At 43.3% G+C, this 18030-nt stretch overlaps 1 protein-coding gene across 1 annotated transcript; it reads left to right on the top strand.

Annotated features, from left to right (window-relative positions):
* The first annotated feature begins 7776 nt into the window (after window positions 1–7776).
* AGTR2 (angiotensin II receptor type 2) lies at window positions 7777–14135 on the top strand. The gene is made up of 4 exons (XM_005031177.6): window positions 7777–8077; window positions 8219–8339; window positions 9083–10339; window positions 11982–14135. Exon 4 carries the CDS (start codon window positions 12055–12057, stop codon window positions 13171–13173), a length of 1119 nt encoding a protein of 372 aa, XP_005031234.1. The 5' UTR covers window positions 7777–8077; window positions 8219–8339; window positions 9083–10339; window positions 11982–12054; the 3' UTR covers window positions 13174–14135.
* Window positions 14136–18030: the final 3895 nt, after the last annotated feature.

An 18030-nucleotide genomic window follows, 5' to 3' on the forward strand; every position in this document is an offset into this window, starting at 1 on the left:
CCCTTGGTGAGATTTCATCTCTGCAGGAAATCCAGATTTGCCAAGTGCAAACAGAGAATGTTGATTGTCCTTTGAGCCAGTCTGACAAAGGATGGGATTTGCCTTCGCTGCTATTGTGAGCATGGGACACATCTGTTAAGCGTTGGCACACTGACATTGGAACCGGAGGTTGCTGGGCTGCTCCTAGGAGCCAGCATGGGGATGTGCTTACTGTAGAGTGGACAGATTCTTCCTGCGAGGAGTCTGCACCTGGCAGGGGCAGAGGCAAAGGTTTAACCCATCAAGGTGTTTTATCTGGCCAGGAATATGTTGCAAGTCAATAATCTTGCAAAAGAAAAAGCATCCATAAATACTTAATGTTTTTGTACCAGCTTGGGGAGGAATGTGCCTTTGAACCTGTGCAGCTGAAGCTTGTAAAAAAACCTCCTCTGTACTGATGTGCCACTATGGGACATTTATTTGCCAATTTAACAAAACTGAGTAGCATTTTGGAGCAACTGTGCAGAGGATGGTAATTGAAGAGCTTGGGGGAAGGTCTGTACAGGGATGAGACTCTGATCAGACCATACTTAATCACTGTAGTGGAGGACATGTTGTTCAACCTTGACCCTACACTTTAAATGAAGTTCATCCCTGGCCATGTGAAGCGGCACTTGGATGTCATTGGGACATTCTGGCAGAGCATCACATAGTCCACAGCAGGTTTTTTATAATATACCTATTGCAGAAATGGAAAATCCCCTTTGGGAGGATGGAGAAGGCTACTTTGTGCAAGAGAGGAAATACAACAAATGACTGTGGCGGAGGCATCGCAGGGTCTTGGCAGTGAGTGTATCCTGGCAGCTGGAGGTAGGTGGCTTGAGGATCCAGCAGTGGTGTGATGATACCATGTTAGAGATCATTAACAAAAGCAGGAGACAATTCATACAGACCATCCATGAGACACACAGGTTCTTTGCAGGGGGTAATGCATAATTTTTTTAGCTGAGGCTTGATACTCTGAGGAGCAGCTGAGAGATAAAAAGTTTTATTTTGTGACATTTGTTCCCACTACCCCAACACTGTTTTATAGTGTATAGTATATTGAAGACTGTCTTTGTCTCTTAACAGCAAGCACCTCATATTCCACCTGTGGGAAGCTACCACATGTTCACAGAGACACCAATAGACTGAGTCTCTTACAGGGATTCCAGATGTGCTGGAAAACTTGCGATTTATTTGTATTTCAGCAGTACTCACAATCTCCCATGCATGAACTGGACGCGGGAAGGCAGAAGAGCATGTGTGGTTGTGTTCAGTCAGCAAGGGAGCAGAGGCTGCCCCAGGGCTGCGCTCACCAGCCCCACATCTCCAGCACAAGTCCCAGCCCTGTGCTTGCTAACATGACCTCTTTCCAAGCACATCAGTGGTGCCACTGAATCTTGATATTAGCATTTCAGAATTAATTCCTTTATGTTAAGAAAAAAGCCTATTTTAATATATATATATATATAAAAAAAAAAAACTCCTGCAATGAAACCCACTGTGCATAAGCAGGTTGTGAGAAAATATGCCTCCACTTTATAATTTAAACACTGACAAAGCGTGGCCAACAGGGTGTCCTATCTCCTTGCAAAATACCACATGTGGCAGATGACTACCAGCAGGAAGACCTCGTTAGGGGGAGCAGGAGGCCCAGCAGCCATGCTGGTACCAGCTGCCCCACACTTGTCCTCGCTCACCAGCTCGGGTGGTGCCATGCAGTCTGTCTGGTCCCCTGGATGAGGGACACTGAGCACCGTCATGTTGTGGTGGCCCGGGAAGGCACAGTGCAGCCCTTCGAGTGCTCCCCTGTACGTTGCTGTCCACTGCAAAAACCAAAACATCTTGCAGTCGCACTTCCAGGGGTTGTGAGATAAAAACACATACTTCAGTTTTGGCAGTTCTGTGAACAAGTGGATCGGAAGGGAGCTGAGGTTGTTCTTACTCAGGTGGAGGAAATGCAGTTTGTTTAAGTAGGAGAAAGCAGAGTCTGAAATAGAGGATATTTGGTTGTTGTTCAGGTACAAGTTTCTCAAGTTAAGCAGATGTCTGAAGGTGCAGTCAATAGCAGTGATTCTGTTGGCTTCAAGGTGCATAGTCTTGAGCTGGATCAACCCGTTGAAAAGCTGATTAGGCAAATCACCAATGAAATTGTGTCCTAAATTTAACACTCCCAATCTGGGAAGCTTTGTAAAAGCACCATTCTGGATAATCCATATCCGGTTCTTCCTGAGATTCAGATCATACAGGGCTTCCAGGTCCTTCAGGGAATCTCTGCCGATGGCTTCTATGTGATTGCCCTCCAGGGACAGCCTCATAAGGCTGGAGAGATTCCTAAATGCTTGTGGGACATAGCGCATGTTATTGGAGGCTAAGTCAAGTCTTTCTAAAGAGGGCAGGTGTGAAAATAGAAGTGGATGGATTTCAAATATATTGCAATGAGACAAGTCCAGGCTGATGAGGTTTAATAGTCCTCTGAAGGTGTTTGCATGCAGGTAAGTGAGGCGCGAGTTCCTGCTGAGGTGCAGCTCTCGCAGCTTGCTGAGAGCATGGAAGGTCCCTGGGGACAGGAAAGTCAGATTGTTTCCATCCAGCCAGAGGCTGTGGAGGAAAGTCAGGTTCCTGAATGTGTTGGTGGTAAGAATCCGCAAATAATTATTGGAAAGGTTTAGAGAGACTGTGGATGCTGCTATTTCTCCAGGGAGGGATCTCAGTCCAGCTCTGTTACAGTGAATGATCTCTTCGGGTGCACATTTGCACATGCTTGGGCATGAATCAGAGAGATTCCAACTCAGTCCAGTCTTTGCTGCACAAGTAAATATAAATATAACAAGAAAGAACATGACTGGCCACAAATCAGACACCACATCTAATACTTGACAGATAGCGGAGAAGAAGACAAGAAAAAGAGCATGTACCTTTTGAATAGGTGAACCACAAGCATTGCAGGAACAGTGGGGCTGTGCTTTTAGCACACAGTGAAATTAAATTAGCTAGTTCTGGCTGCTGCAGACCAATGGGGATCAAGTCTTAGGCAGATAAAAGCTGATTAAGTGCTGTTGCATTGCAAAGAGCATTACTGAGAGGCAGGAAGATTTCTCTGGCAGGGTTTTGCAGCAGGTAATAGACTTCACTTGGGATCTGCCTGGGAGGCCCTCCTGCTCCTGGATTGATCATGATTCTCAGGACTGGCTTGGCAGTTTGCTAAAAAAACAACGAACCAACCAACCAACCAAAAAACAAAAACAAACAAACAAAAAAACTATGTTGGGAGTAGGGGAGGGATTTGGGGGATTTTCCTCTGGTTTGGACTTCAACACAGGCAGTTTAGAGTGGCTCTCCCATCTGGCATGGGATGTGGGAGACTGTCACGAGCTGAGCAAACCTCACGCTCACTGCCAAACGGGAATATGCAGGGCAGTGCCATTTCCTGATCGAGCAACATCTCAGGATAAGCCCTGAGTCATCTTTGGGTGGCAAGAGATTAACCCCATGGGTGAAGCACAGAGCAACCCAGGGGCATGCTGCCCTTCTTAGGGTGCTGCCTGTCTCCAGTGGGTCTGAAAATGCAGGAAGAGGTGGACTTGGGTCTATAAAACTTACGTCCTTTGACTTCTCCCTGGTTTTCATCCTATATCCAGAGTGCAGAACAAAAGATTTTGTTTTCATTTACAAGATTAAATATTTTCATTCTCCCCGTGTAGAAAATTGCATCTTCCCATTGTAGATAATTTGGAAAAGGAGCAAGCGACTGGACACACATGAGGATATATCTGAGCTCTCCTCAGGTTCCCATGCTCACATCAATCTTTTGCTGCTTCTGCTCTGGAGGAAGTATGAGGAACCTCAGGGGGCTGATCACTGTTGCACCTGACAGCCAGGGACTGGCAATCTCCTGTCTCATTATTTTACTTACAATGCCAACATGACTAGACCTGGATGATGTGTCAGCAAGGTAAACAGTGACACAATTACTGCTTTTCTTTTTTTTTTTTTTTTCTCACTATTTTAATTTTTGTTTCCCCCCTCACTTCTCTATATTGGACTTCTCAAGTGTTTGATGTGCTTGAAGCACCTTCTCTCAGCGCCTTCCATTCAGATGCATTTTCTTGCTCATCATTTCTTGGTCTGCCTTAGTTTTTTCTTTCATGGTTTTGGATTTCTTTTCTCTCACCAGTTCCTCTTATGGTAACCAGAATCTGCTCTGACAACTCTGTCCAAACAGTGGCTAAAAAAAACACAAATGTATGATATGCCCAATGGTAAATGTTAACTGTACAAATTTGCAAACCCATTGCTTTCTATGCAGAAGCAGGTTAGGTTTGCCATACTGTTAGATCACTGTGTTGGCTTCAGTTAGTTCTGTTTTCCTCTGCATTTTTTAAGCAACAACCCCCCAAAGAACAGTTTCCTCCTGGAAGCTTGGCTGGGACTGCTGTGTTGTGTAATGGAGACCATCCTCCAGCTATAAACAACATCATTTACTTAGTTAAACAGCTTTGTCTTGGTGTTACTGGGGGCCAAATGCTGGTTTTCACCCTGAGAGCAGAAGTGTCATGGCCTTGGCAAGTGGCTTGTCCTGGGAGTCCTGGAGGAAGATGCAAACATGTGCTGCTCACACTATCCGGATACTCACAACTGGGGCCATGCCAAAGGCTTTAGTGGGTGGAATCTTCATGTTCTCTGTATTCCTGGCTCAGCTGGGACTGCAAAGGAGCCAGGTTTCTGCTGGTCTCTGTACAGGATGAGCGAGCTGCTCCATGTCCCATGCCAGGAATGGTCTGTCTCACTTCTAGCTGAAGCTTTGTAACTCAATCTGAAGAAGATAGATCACTTCCTCTGTTGTTCTTTTTTGTTCTACACAGGCTTTATTTCTGGTTCTTATCCCATTTGTGTAGCCCTTGTTTAAGCCCAGCTCTCTGTCTAAATCTGCTTGTTTTGCGATTGATTTCATATTTGAAATTTTCAGAGACCAAAAGTATGCAGTTCAATGGGTGCAACACATTTCCAAAGTCACTTATGCGCTTGTTTTCCTTACTACTTTTAGTAACTTGTAAAACACTTAAGGCCAATTATTTGAACAAACAATGTCATAGTGGATAATCTCAGTGTTGGCAGTGCTATTGGCTGGACACAAACAGCTCATAAAAGAAATGCCTTGGAAACTTTCTGAATGCTAAATGTGGAAAGAGCTTCCCTCTTCCCTCTGAACTGCCTCTGCCACACTGCACTATAAGGTGCAACCAGACACTGAACTGCTTCAAAAATTGTTTTCCAGCAGATGAATGGGAGCAAAGCTCTTTGATAACATATTCTGATGGGTCCCAGCAATCTCGTCCTTGTGCTCACTGCTGCGCTGCTGCAAAGTGGAAAACTAGGGATTTCCTCAGGCCTGCTCAGTGCTTCCATGTAAAATCTTGGCTCCAGGAAATAAAGTGAAACACTGACTAACATCTTCCCTTTAAAAATGTTAGTAGTTCTCCATCCTGGCCAAAATACTGGGTTGTCAGAAAAAGAACCCCTGCCAGAACTGATTATGCTTCAGAAGTACCCGAGGCAGTGTTAAGACCCAGCACACCAAGACAAGGACCATGGATGCTGGGTGTGAGCAGGACTCACTGCCTCAGACATCAGTTTTCAAGTGGGGGCTGGTCACAGCTGCTGTCCTCCCTAAAGCCCCAAAAGAGATGTGACAGCAGCATTCTCCACAAGAGTGTTCAGGGGCTGGTGAGGAATGAAGTAGATTCTCTAATCTTACTCACAACATTGAACAATTAATCCCTAAAGAAACCCTTAAACAAACAAAAGTGGGAAGGAGGAATGCATTTAAAAGTTTATAGAGTGCTGGGGGAGCCCAGCTGCAGGCAGGATGGTTTTGGTGCGTGCGTGCCAAAGGCTTGTTGTCCATCATGATGCAAATGCACTGTCCAGCACGATGCAAACATGTCGCTCCCAGGGTGCATGCGTGCAAGGAGTCCCCTTCTCCTGCTGCTGCCCTGGGACTCTTTGTTGTTGTTGTTGTTTTTCAGAGTTAGGGAATCCTGTTGTAAATCAGTACTGAAGGGGTTAGAGCCTTGCTGACCTACACTGGGAGATGTGTTCTGGGGAGCACGTTTATGAGAGATTTTTCTGTCTCACTTTCTCCAAAAGAAACAAAGCCCATGAATATGGTCTGTATTTAGGTCCCATGTTGCTTTGAGAATTTGGCAAGATGGCAAGTTTTAACCTCAGGAGCTGGCTCTGGTGGTCTGCTGGAGCAGTCTGATACGCTGCCTTTTTGGAATATTCCATCCCTGACAGAAATGCTTCCCTATGAAAACTAAGACCTGAGAATTGGAGTGCATTAATCCATGTTGTAAATATGTGCACAGCTGATCAGAAGTTGCTCCTTGAACACCGTGTATATATATATCTATATATTTGTTTTGTTTTTCTTTAAGCACTTCTAATGAGCACTTCAGGTGTATGGTCTTGAGATCAGAAAAGAAAACCTGAGTTTGCTGTAAGCATGAAGCAAAAATTCTGTATTCTCTTGACCTGTGCTCTTTTTCAGTTCCTTGATATAAAAGACATGTACAGAATTGTTCCTCAAATACATGCCCCAGGAAGTACTAGCTCCTTACCATTTAAAACCGAATAGGTGTTCTTGTGGTGAAAACTCCCACCTCTTGAAACTTTCCAATCAGATGAACAGTAAAAAGGTCAAAGACTCTGCCCCTGTTCTGAGCTCTGTGCTGGGTTCTGATGCTGCAGGTCCATGTGCTGGGCCAGAATGTGCATTTAGGAGCCTGGCTGCGGAAGCTGAACAAACATGTCCTGCAAGCTCAGGAGGCATTAGCTCAGCTGCAGTGTTGCATGGCACAAGGCTGATTTATGCACAGACAGTTTGGGCATCCATATTGGGCATGCCTTATATCTTGCTGCTGCTCCTGTACTGGCGATGCTCAGAAATAGAGCCATAGAACCGTAGAGCCAGAAAGAGACAGAGAGAGAGAGAAAGAAAGAGGAAGGAAGGAAGGAAGGAAGGAGAGAAAGAAAGAAAGAGAGAGAGAGAGAGAGAGAGAGAGAAAGAAAGAAAGAAAGAAAGAAAGAAAGAAAGAAAGAAAGAAAGAAAGAAAGAAAGAAAGAAAGAAAGAAAGAAAGAAAGAAAGAAAGAAAGAAAGAAAGAAAGAAAGAAAGAAAGAAAGAAAGAAAGAAAGAAAGAAAGAAAGAAAGAAAGAAAGAAAGAAAGAAAGAAAGAAAGAAAGAAAGAAAGAAAGAAAGAAAGAAAGAAAGAAAGAAAAGGGGAAATAGATTTGGAAATGGAGTTTTTGCACATCACTAAATGGAGCTTTGGAGCAAGAACTTGGGGTCAGATGAGGAATCAGATACATTGGGCAATGTTGGGGGGGAGAAGCAGGGTAGGATTTGGCAAAGGACAGCATGAGGTATGACCTACTAAGAGATATGGAGCCAGAACAAAGGTTTGAACCATTTTTGAGGTAGCAGTAGAAGAGAATAGACACAGCCAGTGTCTGTGAGGATCATAACTGCATCTGTAAGGGAAAACATTATATTTAAATCTAAACAGTTTGAGTTTGTTATCTTTGCAAAATAAACATTCTCATGCATTTGACTTTTTTCCATGCTTACAAAGTGCACTGGATGTTGGACGAAAAACAGAGTGAGATCTAGAGGCAGTTTGCACGCAAAACAGTTAGTAGCAAGAATTCCTAGCTGAGGGTGTCCTGTCACATACAGTTAGTAAAATATTGAATGAATTTGGATCAGAGTGAGTGCTGACCTTTCATGTCATTCCTTTGAGTGCCAGAAGTCCTCCAGATCTGAGGCGGGGTCTGTAGATGGATGATTGGCTGGTAAAAGGCACATTTTTTTTGCTTTGCAGTAAGACAAGTAACTTCTGCACTTGTACATCCTGTATGCTCCTACTGACCTGTTTTGTGGATGTTTAGTTTGTAAAAAGGACAGAGTTCTTGCAGTGTGTCTGTAGAAGAAGATGCATCATCTGTTTAAAACCTCTTGAGCAAAACAACTATGTCTCCTGGTGCTGGTTGTGGTATGTATGAACTGAGCACAAATCTTCGTCATAAAGCTTTTTGGTTATGTCTTGACTTTTTCAACCCCAAGCCCTTATGGGTATTACTGCTTCCTTTACATTTTTCTATTTATTTTTTTTTCTGAGTAATGCAAACTTCAGCATTCCAGGGTGTCCTCGTCTGCCCTTTCCATGACAACCTCAAATGCAAGGGTGGAGGAAATGAGTGAGAAAAGGAAAAGAAAGAGATGACACAAATCCAAACTAAAAATCTATGGAATTGGTGAGTGTGTGCATTGGGGAGATTCATACGTATGCTGAGATGCCAGGGATGTTCTGACTTGTAAGTTGGTTAAACCTGGCTGTAAAACACAGTGCTCGAGCCTTTGGGACAGATGAGGGAATCTCCCATCCTATGCAGTGATTTGGTGTTGTCCTCCCTCAAGATACCTGTGATGCTTAGGTCTGCTTCTGTGTTAAACCATTGCATTCTCAGTGTGCCATTTCCTTGAGATATTTGAACTTTATTTCCCTTCCAGATTTTGCCCCAAGTACAGGCACCTTGTGTGCTTGCAGCCTGACAGTCCTGACTGCTGTCTGCTTTGTTGTTGTGTCCATGAAGCTGTAGATCAGCTGCACTGTGATAAATAAAATGCTGCATGGGATTCCCCTTTAAATAACCGTCTCTTTTTGCATAGACAATACCAAGAGCCGGACTGTAATATGAGGCAGACAAAAACAAAAGCTGTCAATTTGGGTGCTTTAACTCTTTTTCTTGCCTTGACAAGTATCACTCTCTTCCAAGAGATGTTTATGAGTTTGCTGATGAGCATTTCCAGCGTTCTTTGCAGTTCCTGCTGTGTGAAAGACACAGATGGATAGAAAGATGAGTTTGTTCTCCGCAGCTTGCTCAGACCATGTTTGTTTTTGTGTTTTGTTTTTGTTTTTTTTTTCTTGTTTGTTTGGGGGGGGGGGTTGTTTGTTTGGGTTTTTTTTGTCTGTTTCATCTCTCCATCTCTCTCCTAGGTCACACTGGTGTAAGCAGAGCCTGCTGGTTATGGAGCCTGTGATGCCCATTGCCTTTGGTGTGCTGCACAGTCCCAAAGCAAGGGCAGCCACTGGGGTCAGACATCCTCCACTTTGAATTAGCATTCAAAAAAGTGGATGAGTGGGGGTCCATCCTGGTGAGGGACCACTGCTGGCAGCAGCTGACACTGCTGACAGGGACTTCTGTGGCTGCCTTCCATCCAACAAGTGAAGCCTTGCCTGCAGAGCACAGCCCACATCTCCCCAGTAGATGGGCTGTTGCTGCAGAGGAGATCACAGTTGGGGTACTGAGGCTTCTGGATGTTTACTTTGCCCCAGTTTTCATTTTCCAGAAGCCCTCTTGGATGATGCAGGAGCTTCTTCTAGAAAGAGGCTGGGGCCAGGTGTAACATGAGAGGCAAGGGAGGAGGAAGCAGATGGAAAAACTCAGTTTTGTGTGGATGGGAAGTTAGTGTGATTTCACAACCTTGCTGATCTGCTAACTTTGGTTGTGTGCTACTCCAGTGCAGCCTCAGAGCCAAGTCTTCTCTCTGCCACGTGGATTTTTCCTGCTGTTCTCCTTGGTTTGAGCAGTGTGCATGTCTTTGCATGGACTTGGGCAGTGTTTTCCCATGCTACTAATTGGGATACAGGATCAGCCTCCTTACACAAGCAATGCCATGATGTTCCCCTGCTTTCTGTTTCTTTATGTTCACATTATGGTTAGTTTTGCCAGTACTAACAACCTATTCCTCTCTCAAGTTTATTAGCAAGCACCGGGACTCTGTAAAGTGAGTGGGAATTCCCCTGCCTATAGAGGTACACAGATCCTAATCTTGGGGCTCTCACATCTTGCATGTACATGGAGGGGGGCGCAGAAGGGGACCGTGTGTGGATGTATCCTCCTGGCCCAAGAACTGCTGGAGAAACCAGCTTTTGATATTTGTGTGAATTATTTTTTTTCTTGCTTGCTCTTTTTTTTTTTTTTTTTGGTTGTCTTGTTCCTCTCTCCTGATTTACTGCATATGCTCACGTGGCCTTGGAAAGGGGGGTTCTCAAACCGTTTCACTTCCAAAAGGAAAAGAAGCTGGCAGGCATTCATATTTCAGTCCTCAAGTTATGTATGTTAAAGTCTCCCAGTGGGAAAATGGAAGATATAAGAGAGCAGAGAGCTGGTGGAGATACTTGTTAAGCGAAAACAGAAGAAAGAAGCACCTAACCCTAGAGCTACATCCAGACAAATTAGAGGTTTCAGAGGTATGTTTTCTGTCTGTTGTTAGAACATTTCCATTGATTTTATACATTTTGTGGTAAGATGCCTCATTTTATCTTATGTAATTGTAGGAATGACTGTATTTTAGGAGCAGATTATAAGATATAAGTTGTTCACATGCAGAGGGGATAACGTTTTTATCAATGAAACCTTTTGTTATCAATAATGTAGCTAAATCAAGTATAAAATCAGATATAGAAGGCTTTGTGACTAGTTCTGAGATTTAAGTTTCCATAGGTTGAAGAGAGGGGTTCAGAACAGAGTTAAGGGGGAAAGGAGACTTTATTTTTCCTTCTCCGCAAACAAACCCTTCCTCTGTTTTAAGACTTGTTTGATTAAAAAATGTGGGCTTGTGATTCGATACCTTAAATACCAGCTCACTGCAGAAATCATTATTAATATTTTCCTACTGAATTTTCATTATGCTGAGAAAATAAAATTAAAATTCAATTTTGTCAGTGTGTTCAGAGGAACATATTGCATATTTTGCATTATGGAAACAATAAGCGATTGTATACTAAATGGTTAATATAGAAAATATTTTTGAAATGATCAGTTACCCTCTTTTAAATGAGAGATCATTATTCAACTCTGTTGTCTTTACTTGGTCAAAATTTCTGTTGTTTTAAGGGCCCCATGAGAATTCTTAAATGCCTAAGTGATTCCATAAGGACTTAATTAAAAGGAATGGTCTTTTTATTATATACAATAAAATATTTTGTCTGATTTCTTTATTGACTATAAAATCTTGAAGCTTGAAAAATGTTCTGCTTAGAGTACAGACTCGAGAGCCGTTGAACTGGAACAAAGAGATCTGTCAAAGGACTCTCCTATTTTAGCTGCTTTGTAGCCACATTTTTCCATACTGAAAACCAGTCTTAATCTTTCTAAATTTATGGTAAATACTGCTGTTAACTCTAGTGCTTGTAAGGACTGTGTATGTAAGTGTCTGTTGCTTATATCTACATGGAAAATATTTATTTTCTGACTAAAAGCCATCACGGGGGCAAGAGATGTAGATTTGAATTGAGAAAGACTCTGATTGTAGGTGATATTTTGTAAAGACCCTTCAGTGTCTTTGTATCTAGCCCCGTGATTTAAAAAAAAATCAAAGGCTGCTTTCCTAATAGCTTTACTAAAAGGCTGCTTTCATGCTTGTGAAGTCCCAGGAGATCCTCAGGTGTGAACTACCTAATCCCCAGTGGCAAGTACTGCCTTTTACATTATTTTAACTGTACAGAGTACTGGAAATAGAACGAGAAAGCAAAGAAAAGGATTACAAGGAGCTTTAGTGCTGCCTTTGGTCTCAGAAGTTCCTGAAGTATCTGCAGCTCTTGAGTCAATGATCTTTCTGCTCAGCTGGCCACAAAAAGCACCATCTGTAATAGCAGATGAAACCCAGCTGCTCGCTTTTCTGCCAGGCTAATTAAAAAGTGTCGCGACCTCTCTAGTGCTAATTGTGTCCTGTTAGTGGGACAGAGGAAAGGAGTCCAACAGGGTTGCCTGGTATAACAGCTCTCAGATTCCTGACATCATTTTAAATTATTTTATTTGATTGCAATTCTGTGATTCCAGAACTAAGATGGCCACAGAGTGTATGTCTAACACATGGTTTCTGATCTGCAGGTGAGCAATGTGATAGAAAAGTGCCACTAGCACATGAATTTCCTGCAGAAGCTCCCTTTCTGCCAGCACCAACATGCAGAGCAACTACTCTGTGGTCATCACCACCAGAGAAACTCTCCAAGTCCTCTATACAATGCTGGCAAACTCATCGGCTGCATTGCGCTCTCTGCCTCCCTGCCCACTTGCTTCTTCGGATTACCAGTTTTCATTAATTCCAGCATTTTTCTCCGTGGTTTTTGTTCTGGGTTTGGTTGGAAACAGCATTGTAGTTGTGGTGCTCTGTCGTCACAGTAGCCCCAAAACAGTTGCTAATATCTACATTTTCAACTTGGCCGTGGCAGATTTGCTGTGCCTCGTCACACTTCCCTTCTGGGCTACCTATTACTCACAGAAGTACAACTGGCTCTTTGGATCTCTCATGTGCAAAATCTCCGGTTCTGTCCTGTGCCTGAACATGTTTGCAAGCACATTTTTTGTTACGTGCATGAGTGTGGACCGGTACCATGCTATTGTCCATCCTATTCGCTCTCAAAGAAGAACTCCACAACAAGCGTATTTTATAGCAACGGTTGTGTGGGGCCTTGCTGGTTTTTCCTCCCTTCCAACTTTTTATTTCCGTGACACACATTACATTAAAAGCTTGGGGGTGAAAGCTTGCATTATGGCATTTCCTCATGAGAATTATGCGAAATGGTCTGTGGGAACAGCCTTCCTCAAAAATGTACTCGGCTTCTTCATCCCCTTGACAGTGATCACAACATGCTACATCTGGATCAGGAGGCACTTGCTAAAAGCACAGAAGTTTGGGAAAAACAAGCAGAAGATGGACAAAGTCCTGAAGCTGGTGGCTGCTGTTGTTGTGGCCTTCTTAATTTGCTGGCTCCCATTCCACATTTTAACCTTTTTGGATGCCCTGGCTCATATGAACATTATTAACAACTGTGATGTGACAGGGATCATTGACACAGCACTACCGTTTGGCATCTGCATGGCGTTTGCCAACAGCTGCATCAACCCTTTGCTGTACTGTTTTATTGGCAACCAGTTTCAGGAGAAGCTCCATCGCTTGTTTAAGCGACGAGTTTATCAGTTCAACAGCCAACAAGAGAGTTCTTCTTTGAGGAAAGGGAGCTGCTTCAGAGACGCTGAGACCCCCGTGGGCAGAGAGAGGGGCCCTGAATCCTTTCTGTAGACACTGGGTTGTGACATGGGGCTGTGTCAGTACAGCTGGCTGCCCCTGAAGTGGGGACACGTTTTTCTCCAGTTCCTTTCATTTTTTGTCCTTTCACTCACCAGCTATGTGAAGGAGAATCTGAGGATTTATTCTTCCTTCCTTTTCATAATGAGCACTAAAGGGAAGATTCTGGCAAATAACTGTATTGATGGCATATCTGCTTATATGTGCCTGAGATCAGGCAAGTGTTTAATACAGAAAGATAAGATACACCAGAGGAACATTTCACCATAGCTACAACTGTGTAGGTGCTGAGTATTACACCCTGACTGCGCTGATTTTCTAAAAGAGATTCTCATTAGGGAATGTGTAAATAAAGCAGTGCGGATACTTCTGTACCTATCTGTAAGAAAATATTTGATCTTTATTATGTACACACACACACACATATATATAGTTTTGAAAATATATTGCTAGAGATAACATATGTTAAATGCATCAGATATACCTCCTGCTTGCTTGGGCCCAGGATCCTGAGAACAGGTGGAGACATGGATTTGCAAATTGCTGGAGGCAAAAGAGAATTAGAGGGGAATAGTCCTACCACATGAATGTTTTTATACCTTTTTCATAGCATGTAACAGGTTTGCAAGCCGGGTAGTCCTTTCCTTTGGTCCACTGTGGTCACTTTTGACAGTAATGCCCTAGGAACAGTCCTGGTACACCAAGTCCTGGTGCTACATGAGTGAGATAAGTTCCACACACTGTCCAGCAGCCTTCAGGGAAAGGACTTGCTGATGGTCTGGACTTTTTGCATTTCAAATGTCACTTACTACTGTATTTTTTGGGTACTGTACACAAAAACCCTAAATGACTCTGTCTTGACACCCAGAAGCAAAACCATGGTGTGATTGCTAAGACTTGCCCACATCTCAATGCATAAGCTTTCTCATTTATAAATAAAAGAAAGGGGAAAAAGATTGTGGCAAATAATGACTCTATTTTGAGGTTATGTTTGATTATTTGAAATTTGCTTTTGCTAAAGAGATACTGATTCTAACCACCAATGTGGATCCTTCCAAAATGATTGTGTTTACTAGGCTCAGTATAAAATTTTTTAGCACCATGCTCAATTTCCAGCAGGCTGTCCCCATGCTGGAGGACACAAGAACCAAAAGATAGTTAGCTTCAGTGAAATGTGTCCAAAAAGTTACCCCTGAAGCTTGTCTAAGCACTTCTGAGTCCATAAATCAGAAATTATACGTGCTGCCAGGGTAACAAGGAGTCTGGCCTCCCTGAAAATCCCAGTGCTGGCCAGTGCCTGGGAGCCTTGGGAACATGATGCAGGAGCCATGTATCACTCTTAGAGCAGGGGCATGTTGCTTTGCTGGTGCCCTTGAAAATAGGATTTTGCAAGAAATCTGGCAGTTTCAGAGTGATGTGGGAAGAAATTTTGTGCAGAACTGAGCAAAATGGGGCCTTCAGGAATAACCACTTCTCCCTGTCCTGGTTTGGTGTTCTGGTAGTAGGGTATGCAGCTGCAGAGATGCTTATCCCAGAAAATGGAAGAGACGCCACTGTGTTTCCCCTGGAATGTTTTTGTTGAAAATGTTCCGACAAGCTAATAGTGTCTGGGGCGTTGGATATTTCTGGAAGGACAAACTGTTAATTGCTTAGCAATGAACACAACAACACAGTCATGCTACTGCAGAACAAATAATTATACTAATAAAATTACCAGGTGTTCAAAGTGGTAGGCTCAGAGGTGTAATAAGAGGCTGTAGAGCCTTTTTACCTTTGCTGCAGTACAGATTAGGTCAGTAATGAGCACAACTGTGCCACTAATTGGCATCTTGGTAGTCTCAAAACAAAATACAAACTACATGAACTGACCCCACTCCTACCTGTGCTTCAGCTGTAGCTGTTCTGGGCGTAAGTACAGCTTATATATTTTCAACAAGTCAGTTTGGACCTGCTCAAAAAGAACAGTTTTCATCCAGTCCTATGCCTGTGCAAACCTCCACAGGTAGGAAAATAAGACAAAAATCTGAAATCTAGCTGCAGTTAGATTTACACCTGTGAGAGGCAAGGAAAATGAAGATAAAACTTCCCAGAGGATAGAGCAGCAATGCAGGGTCTCCCATGGCTGCAGCTAGAGAGCAGAAATCAATGACTGCTTCTTGGGGCTGAGAGCTGCACTCTTTTCTTAGGAAAAAAAAATAATAATAAAATAATAATAATAATAATAATAATAATAATAAATGGGAGGCAGGACAGGGAGAGGAGGAAAATCCCTTCTTTCAAAGGTCACATTCTGCAAGGGTGAAAGGGTGATAAACTAAGAGAACTCGCTAGCTCGGCAGTGACATTTCTGTTTGCCAAATCTGCTTTGTATTTTATACATAAGTCACGAATTTGAGTAGCTTCGTTAAACAAACACCCAAAAAAGACTGTCTGGAGAGGAACCTGAGATGGAAGTCAGGAAGATCTGTGTTGGTGTTGCTTTATTTTTAGAGCAAATTGAATACTGTTGTGCTCTATGACTTTTTCATGCTAGAGATTCTCATGGGATTTTTCATGGATTTTCCATGGAAAATGTGATTTTCCACACTTTCAGAATGTTGTGTTTATTTTTTTCTGGATTTTCTGAAAAAGAATGTAGACGAAAATGCAAGTTGTTTTTTTTTTTTTTCTTGCAAATTTAGAAGCTACTTTTTTCCTTTCAACAGAACATTTTGCCGATATTTACAAACCGTTCCAGTAGTTATACTGTGTTACAGCCTCTCTCTAGCAAACCTCAGATTCCCTTTCATGTCCTGATCCTTTGCAAGCTTTGTGTTCCCTTAGGGACTCAGAAAATGCAGCCATCCAGTCCAAGGAGGGATGTGCAAACTGGGGAGCCCACTTATGTCTGCTTTGCTGCCCTGCAGCATCCTGTGCCTGTCCTGATACTATACTCTAGCGTGATGCCTGCAATTTTCTCAGGGAATCTCAAGCACATACATGATTTCTCAGTGTCTTGCTCTCTGTGCAGGTATGGTGAGATGAATTTATGAGCAACAGCTGGGTTTTGGAGAGGTTGTGCCAGTGTCAGTGCCAAGGCAAACCTGCTGCAGAGGGGTGAATGATGCTCTTCCCTATGGAAGTGATGATTTGGAGTTAAAGCTGAGTGGCAGCATGATTTCTTTGGAAAGGGGGATGTTCTGGAACATTGCTAGGCCTGTCAGTGTGTCTTTCCCAAGAGAGGCATAGAATGGATGGTTTCCCATTGGGTTCATTTGGTCTCTGTCATATTTGTACACCAAATCCTATTTGCAGCTTCCTTTTCTAGCTGTATTTGATTACTATCAGCTGAAATGAATTGCAGAGAATCTTGATCCAAACTGAGCATCCTGTGTGTGTCCCTGAGCTGGCTTTAGTATGCTCCTTCAATATATGAAGCAGAGCAAGCCACTGGCATTTATTAGCATGAACTAGTACTGAGTGCTAAGCTAAATGCCTTGTTTATATAAGATATACAATAAGAAATGTTTGGTACAGCATGTTCTCACTGAGAAGTCAACACAGCCTGAGCCTGCCCTGGCACCTACTCAGCACACTTGTCCAACTCCTTGGGCCAGAGTATGGGCAGGAATATCATCTTGCTACACTGCAGCTGACAGTTGCAGCTCAGCTGCCTTCTGTGGTGAGTCCCCTTGCCCTTCAGCCAAGGGACAAACAAATTGCTTGTGCTTCCCTGTGAAAATGAGGACCATCTGGGAGTTGTCCTGGAGGGAACACAGAAAAGCTGAAATGTGGGGATGCAGAGGTCTGGCAGCCTTTCCTCGAAGCTGGCAGGCTTGCTGCTCTCGTCTCAACTCCCCATCCCTCAGAAGAAAATGACTGCTCTTGTTGGGATGGGCTGCTCCATTCAGCTCCTCTCTGCCTGCTGTGGGGTCTGGCTGAATGCAGCAGAGAGGGGCTTGTTGTGCTGGCCCATTGGCTCTGCCAGGAAGGGTCTGTGAGTCTCCTGTGGCTTTGTCTTACCAGGTAACTTGCTGTGGAAGGAGTCCAGGGCTGCCATCTTCAGCGTCTCACGTACCCTCTATTCCAGGTACAGTGGCTGGCTGATCACCTTGTGGTTTGGTAGAGTATCTACTGAGGTACCTGTCTGAGAATAAGTGCTCTCCCAGTTTGCTAAGTTTCACAAGAATCAGGAGGAAAGAAGGAATAAATACAAAATAAACAGGAGTCAAAATTATATTGTTCATGTCATTCATATAATAAAACCATAGAGAAGCGAAAGCAGCACATTATTAATGCTGTTAAAATTTCAGTTCAACAGTTTCTTCTGCATTCCCCAGGGATTCCTTTAAGTTTTTGTTCTGAAGCTACCTGCCCATGCATAAGGCAGTTTATTCCTCATGTAGGAACTAAATGCATGCAAATGGGTTTGCAGTTTTATCACCAGTGCTGGAGGAATGGGGTTGAACCCTGAAATAACTTGCCAGTGCCCTAAACCTGCCTCTTTGTGCTTTGCCAGGAGCTGGCATGCAGGCAGCTGCCATGTGAGCACTGAGGCTGGGAGCCACTGGCCACAACCATCCCAGCCCCAGGGTGCCCCACTAACTGGGATGCAGTGCCATGCACAACACACAGCTTCCTTCAAAAACTTACAGCAAAACATCTGCATTAAGTATTAGGACAGCATCCAAACATGCAGCTCTTTCGCAATGGCACGAAAGTGAAAATTACAAATACAAAATGTACAAGGCATGCAGCTGTGTCACAATGGAGTAGAAAAAGTGTAGCTGCTACAACTTCGTCTTGAGAAAACAAAGCATTTCATCTCTAGTCCAAAACCAGCTTAAAATATGTTGCTTCCCAAAATCTTTA

The sequence above is a fragment of the Anas platyrhynchos genome, chromosome 10 (assembly GCF_047663525.1).
Source record: "Anas platyrhynchos isolate ZD024472 breed Pekin duck chromosome 10, IASCAAS_PekinDuck_T2T, whole genome shotgun sequence".
In the NCBI taxonomy this organism is placed as follows: domain Eukaryota; kingdom Metazoa; phylum Chordata; class Aves; order Anseriformes; family Anatidae; genus Anas; species Anas platyrhynchos.